This window comes from Aptenodytes forsteri, unplaced genomic scaffold (assembly GCF_000699145.1).
Source record: "Aptenodytes forsteri isolate BGI_AS27 unplaced genomic scaffold, ASM69914v1 Scaffold270, whole genome shotgun sequence".
Classification (NCBI taxonomy): Eukaryota; Metazoa; Chordata; class Aves; order Sphenisciformes; family Spheniscidae; genus Aptenodytes; species Aptenodytes forsteri.
In genome coordinates, this window is record NW_008794631.1 from 1,632,947 (window position 1) to 1,651,438 (window position 18,492).

General features: G+C 42.0%; 1 protein-coding gene across 1 annotated transcript in view; it reads right to left on the minus strand.

Annotated features, from left to right (window-relative positions):
* Nucleotides 1–18,492, minus strand: part of BMPER (BMP binding endothelial regulator) — a 132,488-nt gene that overhangs the window by 98,876 nt on the left and 15,120 nt on the right. Inside the window, exons 3-5 of the mRNA XM_019470535.1 lie at nt 14,830–14,912; nt 13,212–13,302; nt 12,318–12,400 (exon numbers count right to left, since the gene is read on the minus strand). Of these exons, the coding sequence (XP_019326080.1) occupies nt 12,318–12,400; nt 13,212–13,302; nt 14,830–14,912 (257 nt within the window). The remainder of the gene's footprint in view (nt 1–12,317; nt 12,401–13,211; nt 13,303–14,829; nt 14,913–18,492) is intronic.

The window sequence follows — 18,492 nt, forward strand, 5'->3', positions numbered from 1 at the left end:
AAAAAAAAAAAAAAAGAGCCTTCTCTCCCCCCCGCCCCATCATATTACTTTTTTTCAATATGGCAAAAAAATCCATTTAGAATAAATTTTCCATTCGCCCTCCAAGCCATTACGCAAGATGTTACTGTAAAGTTTGCCAGTATTTGCTCTTGAGTATCAAAACAGTAAGTTACAAATGCAGGACTCAATCTATTCCTGAGCTAACATCGCTGAAATGAACCTAATTGAACCAGGAAATCATGGGTCGTGCGGGATTACACGAAAAACAACTTTGTTTTGCAAAATTTAGAGATAGCACATAGCGATCTCCAAAGACAGCAGCCTGCTGTTTTGACAGCGCTCTAGCAATAGGTGATAAAATTATGCAGTGGACATAATTAGTTTCTTATTTTTATACCACCCAACCCAGCTCCCAGATTCCACTCTTACAAAGAACGTTATCTCAATTTTATCATAGAAAACCACATTTATTTTAATATTTGCAACCTTTTAAGTGCAGCATTGTTTAATTCGGATAAAAGGAGGAGACATCGAGTCTAAACGAAATCGGGTTTAAAAGGGCTAGAACAAACTTCTTCCCTAGGGCCAGGCTTTCAAAGCCAGTGCTGTTAAGACTTTCTCACTCGAGTCTGAGGTGGTGGTATCGAGTCTGAGGTGGTGGTATTCAGCACTGTCTTATTCGAGGCCATTTAGATTTTGGAACCGAAAGCCAAAACTAAGAGCACACCCATAAGCTACCATGTTTGAAAATTTCCATCCTGTTTCTTTTCATTGCTTTCCTTTCTGTGCTGAAATGTTGAAACCCTGAGCCCTCAAAAAAAAAAACACCCCGCACCAAAATTTCATTTCTGTCAACAGGCTGGAGAGAAAAATCTTGATAATATTTCATAGGGCTGACACGTCCTCATTCTGGTGTTCCAGCTGTTGAAGATGAATTGTCACACTCCTACACATTTTCAACATATTGATTCTGATTTATTAAACCGGTATTTTTGCAAGCTATTATAGAAGACTAAATTTTATCCAAATTACTGTTCAGCATTGGGGAAATGGGGAAACAGAGTTTAATACACACAATATTATACACTACCCAGAGATTATGTGCTTAAATGATTTTTAATTAATATTAATAAATTGTTATTTATTCTGTAGTTGAACCACAAATATGCTTGTTGGCATTCTAGATATGAATATTTCAGACTATTCTGACTGGTGTGGTATGCTACATTTTATTTTAGTTTTCCTTCCATGGGCAAATGACCTCCCTAGGAAAAAGTTTTCCATCTGATAAAAGTTGATATGAATTTCAAATGAGATTTTAGAAATCATTTTTGTGATACTGACTTAAAGCTCCTACTCCCAGTATGACTGGTTTACTTTGCTTGCAAGAGCACAAATACTGTATAAATCCTGTAACATCAGAAATTATGAATTCTTTTTTGCCTTTGCTTTCATCTGCCCACCTCCAGGACACATCTTATGCGTCCTTCCCCACTTTAATAGACATAAGTATTTAGAAAAAGATACGAGTTCAAAATGAAGGAGAGATGAAGGAATTTGTGGGAAGCTGGAAACTGCAGATTTTTATCTCTGTACCATCTGGATACCCCTGGGTTTTCGTGGGCAAGCTTGTACCTTCCCTTGCTGTAGCCGCGCCAGGGTCCCAGTGAGTTTGAGCCCTGCTTGCTCCCCCCTTGGAGCACCGTGCACTTTACACATTGTTTTGCAACCACCACCTCATCAAGGAAAAAAATATTCCCTAAGCATGACTTGGCTCCCCTCCGCTAAACCTTGTCACATCCTGAGAAGGGAACATCCTCTCTGTTTGAAAACCATTGCCCTACATGAAAAATCAGACAGGAATCAAAAATTTATTATAATCAAGTCAAAAGTATATGGGGCTACTCACTGAAGTCTTAAGAGCAGTATCAGGGAACAAGCAAGCGAAATCCAAGTCTACTTTGGGAATTTTGCCACCTTCTCTTTCCGTAAGTTTGAAGAAAGTCTGAGATAAAGGATTTCCCAGAGACTGACAGCAATAAGAGGCAGCCGGATAAGATATTTAGAAATAGAAACACATGCACTCATTATGAAAACTGCAAAAAGTACTTCTGGTGATTAGATGTATTAATAGTATCCTTATTAGCCTCTTATCTGCCTCGGAGAAATACTGCAAAAACAGTCTCAGGGGAACAATAGCAAACGTGCTACACAGGTCGACGATATTTCTGTTGATGTACAAGCATGTTTCTTCTCCCTCCATCCCCCTTGGCCCTCAAATTAGCCTGTAACTTACTCCTCATTTCATATAATTGCTTGCTGTTACCTCTGCTGCACTGAACACTCAGGAAGCGAGAACGTGTCCTCCAAACACCATAAACGCTAAAGCTTCAAGCGATGCCCATGTGAACACAGTGTAAAACCCCACAGCCCATACTTCAGGAGGCAGAGCTGTAACTGCTGACCACGAGGAATGTAACACCACCACGGGGAAAGAAAATGCCTCCCTGGCTTGGTTTCCATCAGGTGTCAACTTTTATGGGTCCTATTCCCATTTAGCTACTTTATAAAATGCTCACTGTGTTAGAATCAGGTTCACAGTCAAAAAGACAAAGTCATAGCAGCAGATGTTGTACAAGTACTACTGATAAGAGATTTTACATGTGCATGTCAACTACAAAGAGCAGTGGATAGTAGAAGATACAATAAACATAGGATTTTCCCTCCCTGCATGGTCCCAGACATGTACATACCCATACTTGCTTAAGTGCAGCACTAAAAAACCTAGATGGGGGAGGAATGGTAATTGCAGGAACCTTGGGGAATTAAAAAAACTGACCTCAAAAGACAGAGAGCAGGGCAGTTCAGCTGGCTGATGAAAGAATAAATAGTGCATCAGCAACTGAGATTGCTAGGAAGAACTGCTATTCAGCTGCATCCAGGAGAAGGAAAGTTATGCTGCAACTAGGAGAGAGGGCAGACAACAGACTGAGTGCTGAAAAGCACAAAATCCTTAGACTTCTTGGAATTCATTATTTTCACATATATTGTCTCATTTTCAAATTTTTGTTCAGCATGTTGAATATTTGGGTGCAAGGCAGAGGATGGTAAAAGGAACAAGACTCTCCTCGTTGTTATGCTCTCAGAGCTGAGGCCAACTCTGTTTTTTCCTGTGAAGATACTACTGGCAAGAGCACATTAGCTTCTGTCCTACTCTCAGAAAACTCCTGGTGCTGTGTTCTGGAGAAAGAAAAGAAAAAAGGGAAAAGAAACCTCACAAAGCATGCAAGCTACTCAAATCCTTTTGGGCTCAGACGCCTCCAACATCAGATCTGAGCCTGCTGGAAATCTGGACTTTGCACTTTCAATTGCATTGGCTCCGACACACAAGTAGGGGCGAGAAAGAAATTTCCATTTCAATGATTTTAGCACAAAATATTGAGTAATGCCGCTAAACTCCAGTTTAAAAAGAAAAAAAAAAAAAACAAAACCAACACCCCACCCCCATCTGCTTTCCGTAGAAAATCTCAATGCTTCGTTACAAAGCTTCTGGCAGAGAGCTGAAAACTTCTTGGGTTTTCAATGAAGCTTGGGGTTGTCAAGTTTAATGGTGTTCTAGTCATGTTTGGGACAGAAGTTTAGGTACCGTGGGAGCGGGACTTCCTGGAAGAAAGTTAAGACGTCCAGGCAATTTCTATCACTAGAGTTAGAAAGCATTTTTAAGGACTCACCTTTCATATTTAAGCACCTACGGTGGAAGCTGGGGGCTTACGTCCCACTGCTGACTCTAACCCTGAGTTGCCCACAAGGATTTCTGCATCTTTCCTTCAGATTGATGTACCCACAGCAGAGTGGCAAAGATGTTATGATAGTTTGGCTCCTAGTCAAATTTTATTTCTGACAGGTTAAAGGCAGAATAAGTAAATCCCTGTCATGTCTCTAAGAATTTTCTTTTTCTTTTCTGTTTCCCATGTCTGTTTTGACAGCCTATCCTGCTCTCAGCCTAAGAGGATGAGTTGTATAAAAAAGTAACAGCCTGTCACAATCTTGAAAATAATTTGCTGGGTATCATTTTCCTCCCCTTGACTATCCAATGTGTTTGTCCCTCATCATTAAATAAGGCAACAAAAGTAATAAATATGTTCATTAACATTTAAAAAGTTGATGCAATCCAAGGAGTCTTTCTATATGACTGGTTTGTTGTAAGAAATGTTAATTTATCACATATCCTAGCTGGAGAATAGTTTATCAGGCAGGGTTGGAAACTTGCTCCCTTATCAACACAAAATGCTTCCAGGGCAGAAAACAAAAGCAATGCTGTAGGAGGCAGTGGAAAGAGCAAGGAGAATTTAGGCAGACTGATAGCAAGTCAAGATGGAATTTGGCAATCACACTAGATCTCAACAGCAGTTCAAACTTAATGATCCCAAGTTTCACTTTACGTCTTCTACAAAAGACATTAAATATGAACAAAGTCAATGGTTACAGCACGATTAAGTAAAAAAATATGGTACCCAAAGTGATGCAGAGGTCAGACTTGAGAGAGGGGAAAAAACTAAAACCCAAAGCCCCACATGTAGCAATGTATTGCCTTGCCTCCAATCTTTAATTTTTTTTCTTTTTTTTGCTTTTGAAAATCGGACAAAGGAAAACAAGTAGGTGTTACGCAGCTAATTAAGCCCTCTTGTGTAAATTCATTTAGCAGTATTGTGCATACTAAGACATCTCCTCTCAGGACACAGAGGGCTGTGTGCAAGTTTAAAATCATTAACTATTGTTATCCGATAACAACCTCCAAACCTGTGACATCCAAGTTTATTTAAACTGAAAGGGTTACAAACATGAAAGCCAAGCACTCCTACTCTTCTCAGCCTTTCCTTCATTGTAACACCAGGCAGAAGGGCCTTGGACTCTTCATAAAATGTTTGGCAAACAAAGGCCCTGTTAATTGACAAGCTATTGCTTTTACTGCTTCCTACCACAACTTGTGGGAATCTTTTAGACCCAAATCAATTCCGCACACAAGTGTTCCCACGAGATGCCACACGCATTCCCATTTGAAGCCACTTACAAGTGCTACAGCCGTCTCGCATAAAAACCTTTGTCTTCACCGGGCACTTCTTGAAACCACGTGCAACCCTTTCATCCCCTGCTGGCCAGCAGGTTCTTTTTTGTTTGTTTGTTTGCTTACTTTAACCAGGTTCTTTGTTTTCTGCCATCTTACTGCTTTGTTTTCCCTCCAAGATAGTTCCTTGCCTTTGCAAGGAGTGAGTTATAGCAGATATTTGCAGTCATCTTCATTGCAGCCCAATGCCAATAAAAAATAGTCCCCTCATCAGAGGCTGCCTGTTAACAGCTCTCCTTTATTGTTAAAGCTCTGTGTACTTAATTCTTCTTTGTCAATAAAAACAATCAATCTCAGCCTGTTAATTAGGAAAAGTTTAACGAGACGGGATAGACACCCGACAGCATCAGCTCTGTTCCTTTGCTCGCAAGAACTACAGCAACCTACGCTCGAGGTATAAGCCTTTATTATCACCATTTAAAAGCGGTCAACCTGCATTATTTTTTTCTTTATATGCCTTAGGAGTGCAAAATCCATCCTGCTCTGTGCATTCATTTCCTTTAAATGATAAGATGTCCCGGACACTTCTTCTCTGTACTGCAAGAGGTTGTTCATGCAATGCACAGTTGGGGGGGGGGGGGGGGGGGTGATTAAGTACTTAGGCCCTTCAGGTACCCAGGAAGTTTTAAGTCTTCCATGGCTTCTAGTATCACTTAATTCATTAATTATCGCAATACCATCTTGGATCATCAAACTGGAAAGACAGTCTCTGTCTAAACAAGAGCCTTATAAAGGCAGAGCTCCTTCCTCCAACTCCTCAGCATTTCCACCCTTCTTTTCCAGCAAGAAAAATTTCCCACAGAAATCTGCCAGATCACTCCTTGGATTGCATCAACGTTTTAAATGTTAATGAACATATTTATTACTTTTATCTTTCTTCACATTCTTCTTCCGCACTCTCTTCTCTTGGGGACAGGAATACATGTCCTTATGACAGAAAGCACAATGGGCACTCATCTTTGGTGGCCGCAGATGCCCTCTCAGAAATAACAACTTGGTAGTGCTACCTATGTAAAATGATGCAGAAGAAGGGAGAGCAACAGCTGGAGGTAACCCCTCTGACTGCACAGCCAGAGGAGCATGGACCATGCTGAAGTTTGTTTGAACTGGATCTTTGAACTTACATGAAGGTAAGTTTGAACTGGATCCTGAAGAGCAGGAGGGGTGAGAGCAAAGGGCTCTGAGGAAGGAAGGGATATGAGAAAGATGCTGCATGTTCCAGGCTTATGATCCTTAAAGAGTCACCTAGGTCTTCAGGAAGCTGCTCAATACCTCTGCTCCCCTAGAAATGTGCCCAAACTGGGCACAGTCTCTCGCTGCACAGAAAGACTCCTTCAATCCTCACCAAAATTAAAAGTATGACGAAGGGTTTCTGCAGCCTGAGCTGGGAACACGCTCGGACTAGGTGAGCTAGGAAGCTCTGCAGGTAGGAGAGGTGTAGGATGAAATTCAAATATCCACAGAGGGAGGAAATGAGACCTTGCCACAGAAAGTTGCTTTCTAAAGTCTGAGATTTGAAGTGCTGATGAATATGAATCATTTACACTGAATAATTACACTGTGTTACGCTCACTTGCATTGCTGTTCCAGAGTTTACTTGTTTTTACTTGTATGAATAATTTTATTTTGAACTCTACTCCATGACTTTTAATAAAATTATTTTAAACTTTTTCTCAGACACATTTTTTGAGAAAATTTTTGCATTTTTTGAGAGAAAACAAAAGAAAGAGTAAAAATGGCTATGCATGTCAATGAGAGAAAAGAAAAAAACTCACATTGTTTTCTAACCAATTTTTTTTTAAATGTCCAAACTTTTTTTTTTTTAACTTTGATATTTCCAAAATTGAAGGAATTTAATATTTCAGACATGGCACATGTTGTGTACAATCCCCATGGAAGTGGGTATACTTTTTGAAGTCTGAAGAAAATCAGATAAAGAAAGAAAGAATAACAGGACACTGTCTATATCTCTATGCTGCATTATTTTTCTTGCTCAAGTTCAGCACATGCCAAGTCCTTGCTCTTCCACACCTACCTGCACAGCCATACTTCTTCACCTACCTAGAAGATTGTGGTTTTATTAGGCTAGTCAGAAAACCAAACCTTCTAGCCTTGAAAAAAATCTGCAGACAAACTTACGGGTGGTTCCCAGAGAGACATGGTGAGCACGCCTCTGCATCCCATTTCTGAATGCTTACTGCTCTCCATTTGCATCCACCCGTAAGCCAACCACTTCTACGTATGTCACTAACTTTGAGAAAGTGAACACTCCTCCTACCAAAAGACCAACTCTTTGCTTTTCCACCCCTGACTACAACTCTTCGTCTACGTTTCTTAGCCCCCAAAGTGGGGACAGACAGTGTCTGCTGGAGTTTGGAGCTGAATCAAAGCAGCTGGAGTACATGGAAATTTGGGAAGATCGGTGTTTGGCACTGCACTGAGGATGGAAATTTGAATTTGGACATAGCTTCTGCTATCAGCCTTCACTGAGGATACATTTAATTGCGTGTTCCCCTGAGTTTCCCACTAGACTGGAGTACATCCCCCGCAGTCTGTTGTGGTGGGAACGTATTTCAGCAGCTCCCAATATCTGTTAAAGCCAAGCCGTCAAAGCAGTATCAGGGTGCTTTATCACCCAGCTGACTGCAGGGGCAGGATCCATCTCAGCTATCTTTAGCCATCTCAGAGTCCAGGGAGCCGGGTAGGCTCCCCCTGTAGTTAGTGGAGGAAGATAGGCATCTGCAGAGAGTAATCCATCCCACATCTCTCTCTCTTTATTAACTGAAGAGCAGCCCAGATAAGTAGCTCAGACCAGACACATTACTTCTGAATAGCTGGAGCTAGACAAGATGAATTCCACCCTCAGCGTCCAAAACACTAACATATGTAGTTTCTCATTACTTATCACAGTTGCAACGCCTGTTACTCATTGTTTTATGAAAAGTTTTCCTCGGTGCGATTTCCTTTTCTTTGTGCAAAACTTTCATTATGCAGTTTTTGCACCCTAGCACTCAGGAACATAAGTGACAAGACATTTCCTGCACAGACCCACGCGTACACCTGCAGACCAGGAGCTGTGTGCGTCTTGAGTCCCTCTGAGCACGCCTGAGCAGTAGTGTAAAAGCCCCTGATGATGCCAAGGAGATTGATGCTTTTAAATTCAGCTCTCCAAGGGCCCCAAACCCCCATGCTCTGCTTCCAGCCATTTGTGTTTCACTTGCTTCAAATCATTTTGGAAGAGCAGCTAAGAAGCAAAATGATGCTGCTTGGGGACAAAACGTGCATGACCACCCTGCCAAAGGTCGTCCCCACGACATGCCTCCCTGCAGGACAGACAGACGGCGCGACCCTTCCCTCTCCCGGCCCTCAGCCATCCCAGCAATGCCGTAATCCAGCCTCCAACTGTTTCCCGAGCCGGTCTGCTCCCCTTCTCCCTGCGGGGGTGTGAAGGAAGACGGGTCCTGGGCTGCGTCATCTCCATAGTGCTGTGCGCTCTCAGCGTGGCGGTGCCTCGTACCGCCGCATGCCTCGCATGCCGAAACGTGCAGCGCCCATGGTCTGGGTAACAGCGGTGTGAGTCAAAAGGGTCTAGTTATAAGTTTGGATACTACCATTCAAAGATAAGCTTCTCCATGGTTACCACTCTCACGCAAGGTCACTTTCCTGCCAAACCTCCTCTCCTCCCTCCCTGGCTCTCTCTCCTTCCTTCTCCACTATTTTTTTTTTCCCAAATGTGCTGCATCAAAAGAGAAAATGAAAACATTTAAGATAATCATAGTCTGACTATTTTAATGCAGGCTGTAGGAAAGGAAACATGTAAGCCAAGTGCTCTCGCTGTGCAAGCAGAAACACACTCTCGACCTCATAAAAGTAGTATCTGAGAAATAACACTTGATTAAAGCAACCAGTCCTTCATTTAAGTAGGTGCTTATGGTAGGGAAAATATCCAAGGTTTCTCTAGAACAGGCCGCTGGCCTATCACGAAAAGCAGGAACAGGCCAGACAGATGAATTGTTGTGAGACAGCTGGGTTTCAGCCGGGGTGCAAGGAGATCCCTATTATCCCGTCCACCTTTCTTACACAAATGCCTCTCCCCAGAGAAACCGAGTCATTAAAAGCCAGCTCGTTCACTCCTGACAGGCAATATGCATTGAGTGAGAGGTGATTCATTTTCATTTTCAGCAAGAAATCTTAGTCGCCCCAAGGAGCGGCTCACTCAGGAGAGCGGTAATGGAATACAGGGCCTTTCATCTCTGCCTCACCACCACCATGAGCGCGGCCTGGCTCGGTAGCAACCCAAAAGTTATTAGCTAATGGGTTGTTTTGGTGACCTACATGAAATGAGTTTGGTGGGTTTGGTCCGGTTTTCAGAAGACAATAAATAGAACCACAAGTGGTGTTAAACAAACCGTATTAACGAGTTGAACACATGATGGGTAAGGACTGAGTGAATTGTCCACACGTAGCTGTGCCATTGCTTTCCCTACCCTTCGGGGCTGAGGAGCACAAGGGAAGCCCCGCAATCGGCCAGTCTGCTCCGCCAAGACGGGGATCGCCAACTCCTAAGATCCCCACTTTGTTCTCATTTGCACAAGCAACGCGTGTTAAAAACAACAACAAAAAATCTTAACCACCATTTTGCATTCTTAAGGAGCTCCGTAGTATCTAGTAGGTACTACTTTGAACTGAAAATACTACTAACTTGAACTACCAAAGAGCTTTCCAAAGATTGGGCCCCATAGTCCAGGCCTGCTGACTTTTGAGTGCATCATTTTGCAACTGTAAAATTCCTTTTTTGTAAGTAATTCCTTATTTAAATACATTTAACGAGTGCGGGACAGCCCTACATCTCCCTTGGAAAACGAACCCCAGCCATCCCTCCTTACTTTCTTCCTGTCCAATGCTGCCTGCAGTCCCAGCCTGAGTTACCCCTGGGACAGTGATGGCCTATGGAGTCCAGAATAATCCACTGTTAGAAAAGCTTGCTCCCAAGTAAAATGCAGAATTCACCCTGAAGTGAAGGTGTCTTGAATCCTTACACCACCACCCCCTCCAAAATACCTTGACAATAATTTGTGCCACTTCCTCTGCCATGTTTCCACAAAAGACTCACTAAATAGTTACAATTTCAAATCCCAGAAAAATCTAATTCGTGGTGAGGAGCTACCTTTCATCTATTAAAGCCTGCACAAGTTACAGCACATCACACACAAGCCTGTTCCCATCACATTGCATGACTAGATAGGTATCTTTAAAGAAGACATCCACCAACTGCTTAGATAAGAGATTCAGTGGGGACCCATTCCCCAAAGGGAATGGATGTAAAGCAGGTAGCAAACCACTATCACAGCCCTGAGGATGCCCCCATTATTTGCTTCCAATTTAAATTACATAGGAATTAGCATGGGCCCAAATTCTGAAGGAAATGGGCAAGAGGCAGTAAAAAAAGGTATTGCAGAGAGAGGGAAGGAAGGTCAGGTGCAGCTTACACACATATGGTGCTTCTTTTACTGTTGGTAAGATTCAGAATTAGAGCTGGACATTTTATACAGATGTTATTAACATCCAATGTTAAGACCGTCTTTCTTGGAAGGATCGTTGAGCCTCTTGCTTGAGGCTTTAAATCTCTTACTATCAGTAGCTGATGTGTTTCCTCTTCCAAGGTACCTGGGACTGGTAACTGCCAAGGAAAGACCCTCAGGTCCGACCCTATATACCCTGTATTTCTTTATCTTTTCTCCCCCAGATACACATACACACGCACACACATGTGGTCTTCTCAGCACAGTTGCTTTTGTTATTTAGGGAACAAAGGAAAGTTGATCAAGGAGATATTGGCACGCCAACAACTGGGCAATAGGCAGTATCTGTACAGTACTTAGGAAAGAGCAAAGCACAGCCCATAAAGACTCAAGCATGTCTCCACAGACTTCTCAACCATTCAGACCTGCCTTCCCCTGCCCCTGAGGAACATGACTAAGGAAAGCCAGAGTGCAAAGCTACTGCTTTACACCTGAAGTTGAAGTGAGAGGGGGACCCACTGAGTACAGAGGGAACAATGTTCCTCAGCCTGGGACAAGAGGCATTCAGCAGAGCAGGAGCCCAGGGCATATATCACCGTGACATGTGTGATGGCATATTTTCATTATTACAGAATTAAAACTAAAAAAAAAAAAACAAAAACAAAACCAAAACCAGCTGAGCAGCCTAATTCTCCACAGTGGCAGTAATGATTTAGCATAAATTAATTTTGCAGATTACCAGGATTTTTTCCTGCAAAACAGTCCAAGTTCTCTGCAGCATCTTCATTAAATGTGTGTGTGTGTCTGTGTATAAATACATATTAATTTTTTAATTCTATCCTTCTCGCCTCCCTTTTTTATTTTATTTTATTTTCATGATGCAGGACAGCTGTGTCTGGTACTGATGAAACTCTCGGCATTCTACTGAAATGTAAAGTTCCCCGGTCTTGCATTTTCTGCTGATAACCAGCCCATAGATTGCAACAAAAGCAGTGATTTGAACTTTGCATTTTACTGGTCTGTCAGATCACACCAATGCAGTCAAAGTTATCTGCCCCAATTCATACAGCATTATCTTTTAACTTAATGGAAGTGAAAGAGAAGCCTGTGCTCATTACCCAAAGGATGCAATTATTACTTCCTTTCTATATCGTTGCTAGTGAAGGATAAAATCCAGGATATGACCTTTTCATTAAGTGTCAAGCCAAAATCCACCTGGGACAGCCTAAAGAGGCTACCCTCATCCTTTCACTCAGTAATTCACAGCAAAGGCCCTTGCCACATACAGCTGAGAGGAATCTTTGAGAAAGATCAGTTTAAGGAAACATCTAATAAATGCTGATCAATAGATGAAACGCCAAAAGCTTTCTGTCTCCTCCTGCACGATCCCATCACAACAAAAAAAAGCAACATTAATTTAACACATCGAGCCTCTCCCAAATATCCTGCTCTATCTGCGCACGGTGTGAGGTCAAAAGAAAAGACAATAAACAGAGAATATGAGTGATATAATGTATTAGTGCAGTAAAATCTTCAATAGAAACTTGAACTCCAAGAGAAGAATGCATAATAGTGTTGAATTCCTTATATTTTTTGCTTTGTTATGGCAATAAGAACATGCCTTTTGAAGTTCATACAGGGAGATACAATGCCAAAAGGCAAATACTTACAATACAAGAGCACTTGGTACATTTATTTCCTTCAGGCCTAAATTCTTCTCCTTCATTGTAATGTCTCCCTTCAAATATACAACCTGGAAAACAGCATTTGAATAAGTTTAGCTCAGGATAGCACACTGCCTTTTCCCTGTAACACACCTCACCATAGGACAACATGAAAAGTAAATTGTACCATCCTCTCTGATACAAATCACTTCAGAAGCCTTTACAAAGGCCTTGAGAACACCCAAATATCTTCTGGGGGAAAGAAAGCATCCTTCTACAGCAGACAAATTTGCACCAGTGAAGTTAAGGCTAAGTCAGGTCTTCCATTAAGTGGCTTTGAAACACTTTCCTAAGCTGTTTGCTTTTTACTACTCATACTTACTCCCTGAGTTTATATTAGATGTTGGCAGAAATTATAACAAATTAGAACATAATAAACTCATTATATCACAACTGGAGCAGTGCTTACCTACAAAATCTCTGTTAAAATTAAATTAGCCTATAAAACCAGGTTAATCTGCCACCGTGCTTCACAAACGCAACCCACTCCCTTTCAAAATGTGAGTCTCCTCTTTTAGGATTACTCTTATACTTCCCCTCCTAACAAAATCCCAGTCATCAGCCAGGCAAACCCAGCTGACAGACCCTCTGAAGAACAACGTAAATACATATGTGGCTATTGCCACAGGCTATTGCCTATGCATTCCCCAGTCTGCATGTCCTCTACTAAAAAATACAAAGCATGCTCTTGTGTCATTTAGTGCATGGCAAGCCACTGGCCCACATTTTAGTAACTTGTCAAGTACAACGGAGAAGTTAGAGGCAACCTCCCAGATAATGTTGGTTATCATTAGAAATACAGTTGCACATGTGGAACAGCATCTTCCCATGAAATCTCACCTGGACACACAGGACAACACATTCCCATGAGTTTGGAAGGGTTTTTGCAATGAACAACACACTGTACCTCTGACTCTACTATCACTCCTTCCTGAAAAAGAAGCAGATCAGACACGTTCATTGTTAGCGCTGTCGTTGCTTTAACAAGCAAAAATCCATAATTACCAGCGGTACAATTAAAGCACGGCACATGCTGCCAAGCACTGGATTTCAAAACCTCTTTTCTTTCTGTACCTGCTGCCTGGTATCAGGATTCAGGTTAATCCACAGTCAAAAGATCCACTTGAGCGTCCCTGACTCCAGACACAGGATGTGCCTTAAAATGCATCAGGTAAGAAACCAAGCACCTTCTTAGGAAAAGGAATCCTGCTTTATCAGGAATCCTTAGCCTCAGTAATCTGCCATGCAGGTCTGGTGAAAACAGGCCAGACACAAGGCATTCTCATCCCTCTCCCCTTGGAAGAAAAAAGACTTAGAAAGCAGATAAAAGCATCTTGTTCTGTAGAGGGGAGACGCTTATCTTTGATGCTTCGCCTGATAGGTATTAGTAAATTAACATTTCCTGTACTTCTTGGTCGAGAAGTCAAGAGTCCTCCTGAACAAATCTGGGTGTGAGGATCTGTGCACAAAAGGCTGCTACTTTTTTCGCCGCTTGCAGCTTTGCATTTGGAGGCAAGGGAAACCTGTTTTTTAAATGTGTGGGTCTAGGGTAAACAGGATCAGCCAGTTTTACATTTAGACACTAAAACAGGCAATAAAGAATTGATCATTTCATGTAGCTAGTAGTGATCAAAGTACCTAAATTCAAGCTGTGAGTATCTTTTCATTAAGTGCAAGGATACAGAATACTGCTGCTCCAACTTCATTCTTCTCGGTGCACTTGTCTTTAAAAACATGGGTGAATTTAGTAGAGCAGAAGTATCACAGAAAAAGAGAAAAATCTTGAAACCCTTTTCTCCTATTTGTAGAAGCTCTTCATACTCATTCATCTCTCTTCTTTCCAACAGTTGTGATTCTTAGTAGCTGCCTGAGTGTTATTATGAAAACTGGATCAAATTATCAGCAAAAATTGCAGATCTATTCACAGAGAGAAACTAAAATTACCTACATAATTACTTGTTTTGTGCCTGAAAATGGACAATCTTGCAAATGTTACGGTTGCAGATAGGTAATCTACCAAAAATACCACTGTGTTAACAGCACAGGAGCCCAGGAAAAGAAGACTTGGTTGTGGGTTTCTCTTAAAGAACATTCCCGGTAAAACCCATGGACACATACACAAAAAAGTGTCCAATTACTAAAATAATAATTTGTATCTCAGAAAAGGCTTAGCATGCTGAAAAATGAGGACTTATTTCAAAGTCAAGACAGCAAGAAATGGCAAGGCTGCGTACCTCTCCTTCAGCAACGTTTGGGTACTCAAGTCATAAAACCTATCCTTCTGAATGTTTGGTTATAGCTGGCCACATCTGAGTGGATTTAAACTACTTTGAATGCACATTCTGTATTGTGCTTTGGGTATAAAATATTTCAGGTTGTTTGGATTGGATAAAAAAGGCTCAGAATTTCATGGGAAAAGCTCACAACTCAATAACCACGATGCTGATGACATCCTTACCTGGCACTGGTATGTAACGCAGGGATTGCTAGGGAGGTGCCATTTCATAGAGCTGTTGTACGTATTTCCTCCAAAACTGCAATCTAGAGGAAGAGAGAGAAGCACATCAGTTAGGCTGAGCGCAATCATCCTGTGGGAGGCTGCTGATGAGGATCACAGAGCAGCATCCTAAATGCGACCCATCCTCTCCCCTGGGTTAACAGAAGAAGCAGAGCTGAGAGCTGGGACTGACAAGAAGGATCGTGCTGGAAGCAACCCCCCCCACCTCAGATGTCTGCTCCTGGCGCATGACTGTCCAGACTCCTTACAAACTATGACCACTCAAGACAAACCAAAATCAGTGACAATTTACCTAAAAATGGATGTTGGTGGCTATTCTGCTGTCCATACAGGAGCGGCTCAGCCACCCATGCACTGGAGCGGGGACAGGGAGAAGAGAGGGTAAGAGAAGAGCTGGAAATGTTCCTCATCCAGCCTGGCCGAGCTATCCTCATCCATTAACCAAAACCCTCGGGAGAGCTCTTCAGCCAGCGCAGCTCAGCATGGATGCACTGACACCGGCAGAGCTACCCCTTCTTTATACCTGTTTCGCTTTCATGACGGAAGGGATCAACATCCACATACACGACAAGCCATCAGGCTCTCTGTGGGTGGTGAATCTCTGAGTGGGGACATTTTGGAGTCCCACAGGGTTTGGCTTTATATGTCTTTGTGTGTTACTCGACAACTTTGTTAACAGAAAATAGGTCGGTTTGCCCATGCGCAGGATCAGCAAGCATTTTTTGTGCAAAATGAAGTTTCATTGAGCTGTTTGGAAAAAAACCCCACACGTTAATTTTCACATTTTTTATTACATGTTCCTACTAGTTTCCTTCCCACTCTTTCACTGTTTTCTGGTATTTTGCAAAAGGGAAAACCAAAAAGGAACACAAAGAAAAGAATAAAGTATCTCACCAGAAAAGCAAAACTAGAAAAGACATATTAAGTGGAAATAAAATATTTGTTTTAAAAGAGTTAGTTTATTAATGCAGAATTGTTTCAATTAAAACTTAATTCTTTGGAGAGCCAAAGTGTTTCTGAAAAAAAATTTTTAAAAGCAACACATACCCTATTTTCTGCAGAAAAAAAGCCCATTTTCCATTTACTGCTCTGAGGGTTTTTTCCTAGTCTATTTTATTCAAAATAGACTTGATCAAAGTATCCATGAAACCACCAGGAGTCCTGTCAGAGACTTTGAAACACAGACATATACATAGAGTCACCAAGCACAAAACTACAATCAGTCAAACGATGCCCACAGCACCATTCTCTTTCCACGCCCTACCTCAGCAGCTGCTCTAAGTCATTCTCTGCTGAGCAGGGTGCACTGTCCTGAACTGCTTTGGGCTACGTTTTATGCCCTTCTGAAAATAAAGGCAAGTTATCAGCCCTACACCAGTAAATCTTTGAGCCCACTGTATAAGAAAACTTGAGGGTCACAGCTCCAAACTGCTGAGGAACTTAAAATACGCACAAAATCATTTTGTATTCAACCCCAAATTTAAAGAAAACCTGATATACAGGGATTATTTGCAAATGTGTTAACCACCTCCAGTTAAGATCTTAAACAACAGAAGACTTGTACTTCAGGATTTGCAGTACTCAGACATTTTTTCCAGGCTAAGTACAGAGCAACACAGGAGAAATCTGCAGATGCTGTGGCCATTTCACTTACCTAAGCTGAAACAGGTATGTTTTTAAAGTATTTGATCAGTAGTCTTAAGAGCTGGCTGTGATAATTTAATCTTTGACAAATATTGAAAGGTACAAAGTATACATCTGAATCTCTTTTTTTTTTTAAGTAGCAAAGCCCCTATGAAGTGATTTCAAATAATAAAGAAGTGTTCAGATTTTCAGCATATCAATAAAGTTCTGCGTGAGCTCTCATACACACAGGCCAACACATCAAAAGAGGAATGTGAAGCCCTATACTCCTCTCATGCATTTTGAAGTCCCATTCTGAAAAACACCAAGCTAATTTACTGCCCACTGCAAACCCTGATGAATAGCAGAGCCTGTTCAACGCATTTTAGTATCCTCAAGTTGCAGAAGTCCAAGCCATACTGGCATACTGGTCCCGGTCTGAGAAAGAGTTTACACGTGTGCTGGACACTCAAGATGGAACAAGCTGTGTTGTTAAATATCTGTGTGCGTGTTTTACCAGATGGGTCTGGTGTCTTCGGCACTGTGCAGAATCAAGGGCTAGGTTGGAAACTAACTGCAAAATACCTTGCATATTTGCTCACCAATTATGTTCTTTAATTTAAAATGTTTTCTCTGTAAGAAAGCTAATGACCCAGGGCTAATCTGCATGTACAGATGTATATATTAAATTTTCAGTTCAAGGATTAGTCTGGTCGAGAAAGCATGAAGGTGGTGCATCCATGCAGTCACCACTGCTCTCGCTTGAAGTGCATATCCAAGCTATGCTACAAAATCCTCTGCCCCGCAGTGCCAGCGTTGTCCCTGTCGAAAGCAGCAAGGGGGGAGCCGAACTCCACCTGCCTGCGAGCCACTTCTGTCACTGATAGGTGGTGCTGGCAGCATGGGGGGATGGCACACCAGAAGTAACTATGGCAGGGAGAGCTTGCAGGCAGCAAAAGAGAAATTTAGAAATAGAGACCAGGATGGAAAATTCTGCAGAAGCATTGGAGATACTAAGACTGCTCCTGAGCTTTGGCACAGGCCAGCAGGTTGTATAAAGGAGTCAGAGCAGCATTGTGCAAGCACCAATGCAAGGCACGGTGGGAGCTGGAGTTCATCAGATGCTCCGTTGAAGAAAACAGCACAAAGGAAGGGGAGAGTTAGCCAGTAACACGGGCAGGCTTGGCAAGAGCTGGGAGAAGGCTGAAGGTCAGGCAAACCGAAGACAGGGCAAGAAAGGAAGTGCTTTACAACCTACGGGTAAGATTTTAACCTGTCCCTGACCAGAGGTGTGCCCTGACACTCTGCCCTTTGTACGCCCCAGAGCTATACCCACCGCTCACTCTTCAAAAGGAAAAGGAAACAAAGCCCACATACCAGCTAGTTTTTCTGAACCTCACTTTCAATGTACAAATCTCTCAGCCGACACCTGCAAACATATACCCGGACTTTCCTAGCCCACCTATTCATAGCATGGAAGTTTATGAGCCTCACCTAAATTCAGCTGAATTGAAACCCACCTGCCTCCATGCACCGACTCAGTTGAGTAATTCTAGCTCATCCGTGGTCAAAGGTCCATCATACTTGGCTTGGAAAGTAGCAGTCACTGAATATCTCATGTCCAAAGGCATCAGCAAAGTCCCTGATGCCAATTTCTACAACTGAGTATGGCAGAACATACTTCAAGTTCCTAAAAGCCATTTTAATTCCCTTTGGAAATATTATTACATTAACTTAGTTTCTCCATCCACCATTTGAAAGGGAGAGCAGGAGAAAAGAATAAATTGAGAAAGATCAGAGCTTAGCACAATCACTTAAATGCCATCCACTTACTTCTGCCTGAATACATACTTAAAACAAAACTTTAAAAGAAAGAACTACAGAGGAGGTTTTCAAGAGGGGAACCCAAAAAGCCTGAGAATGAAAAGTAACAGGTTCGACATTAATAGGTAAATTTGATCCCATGACATATATCCCATA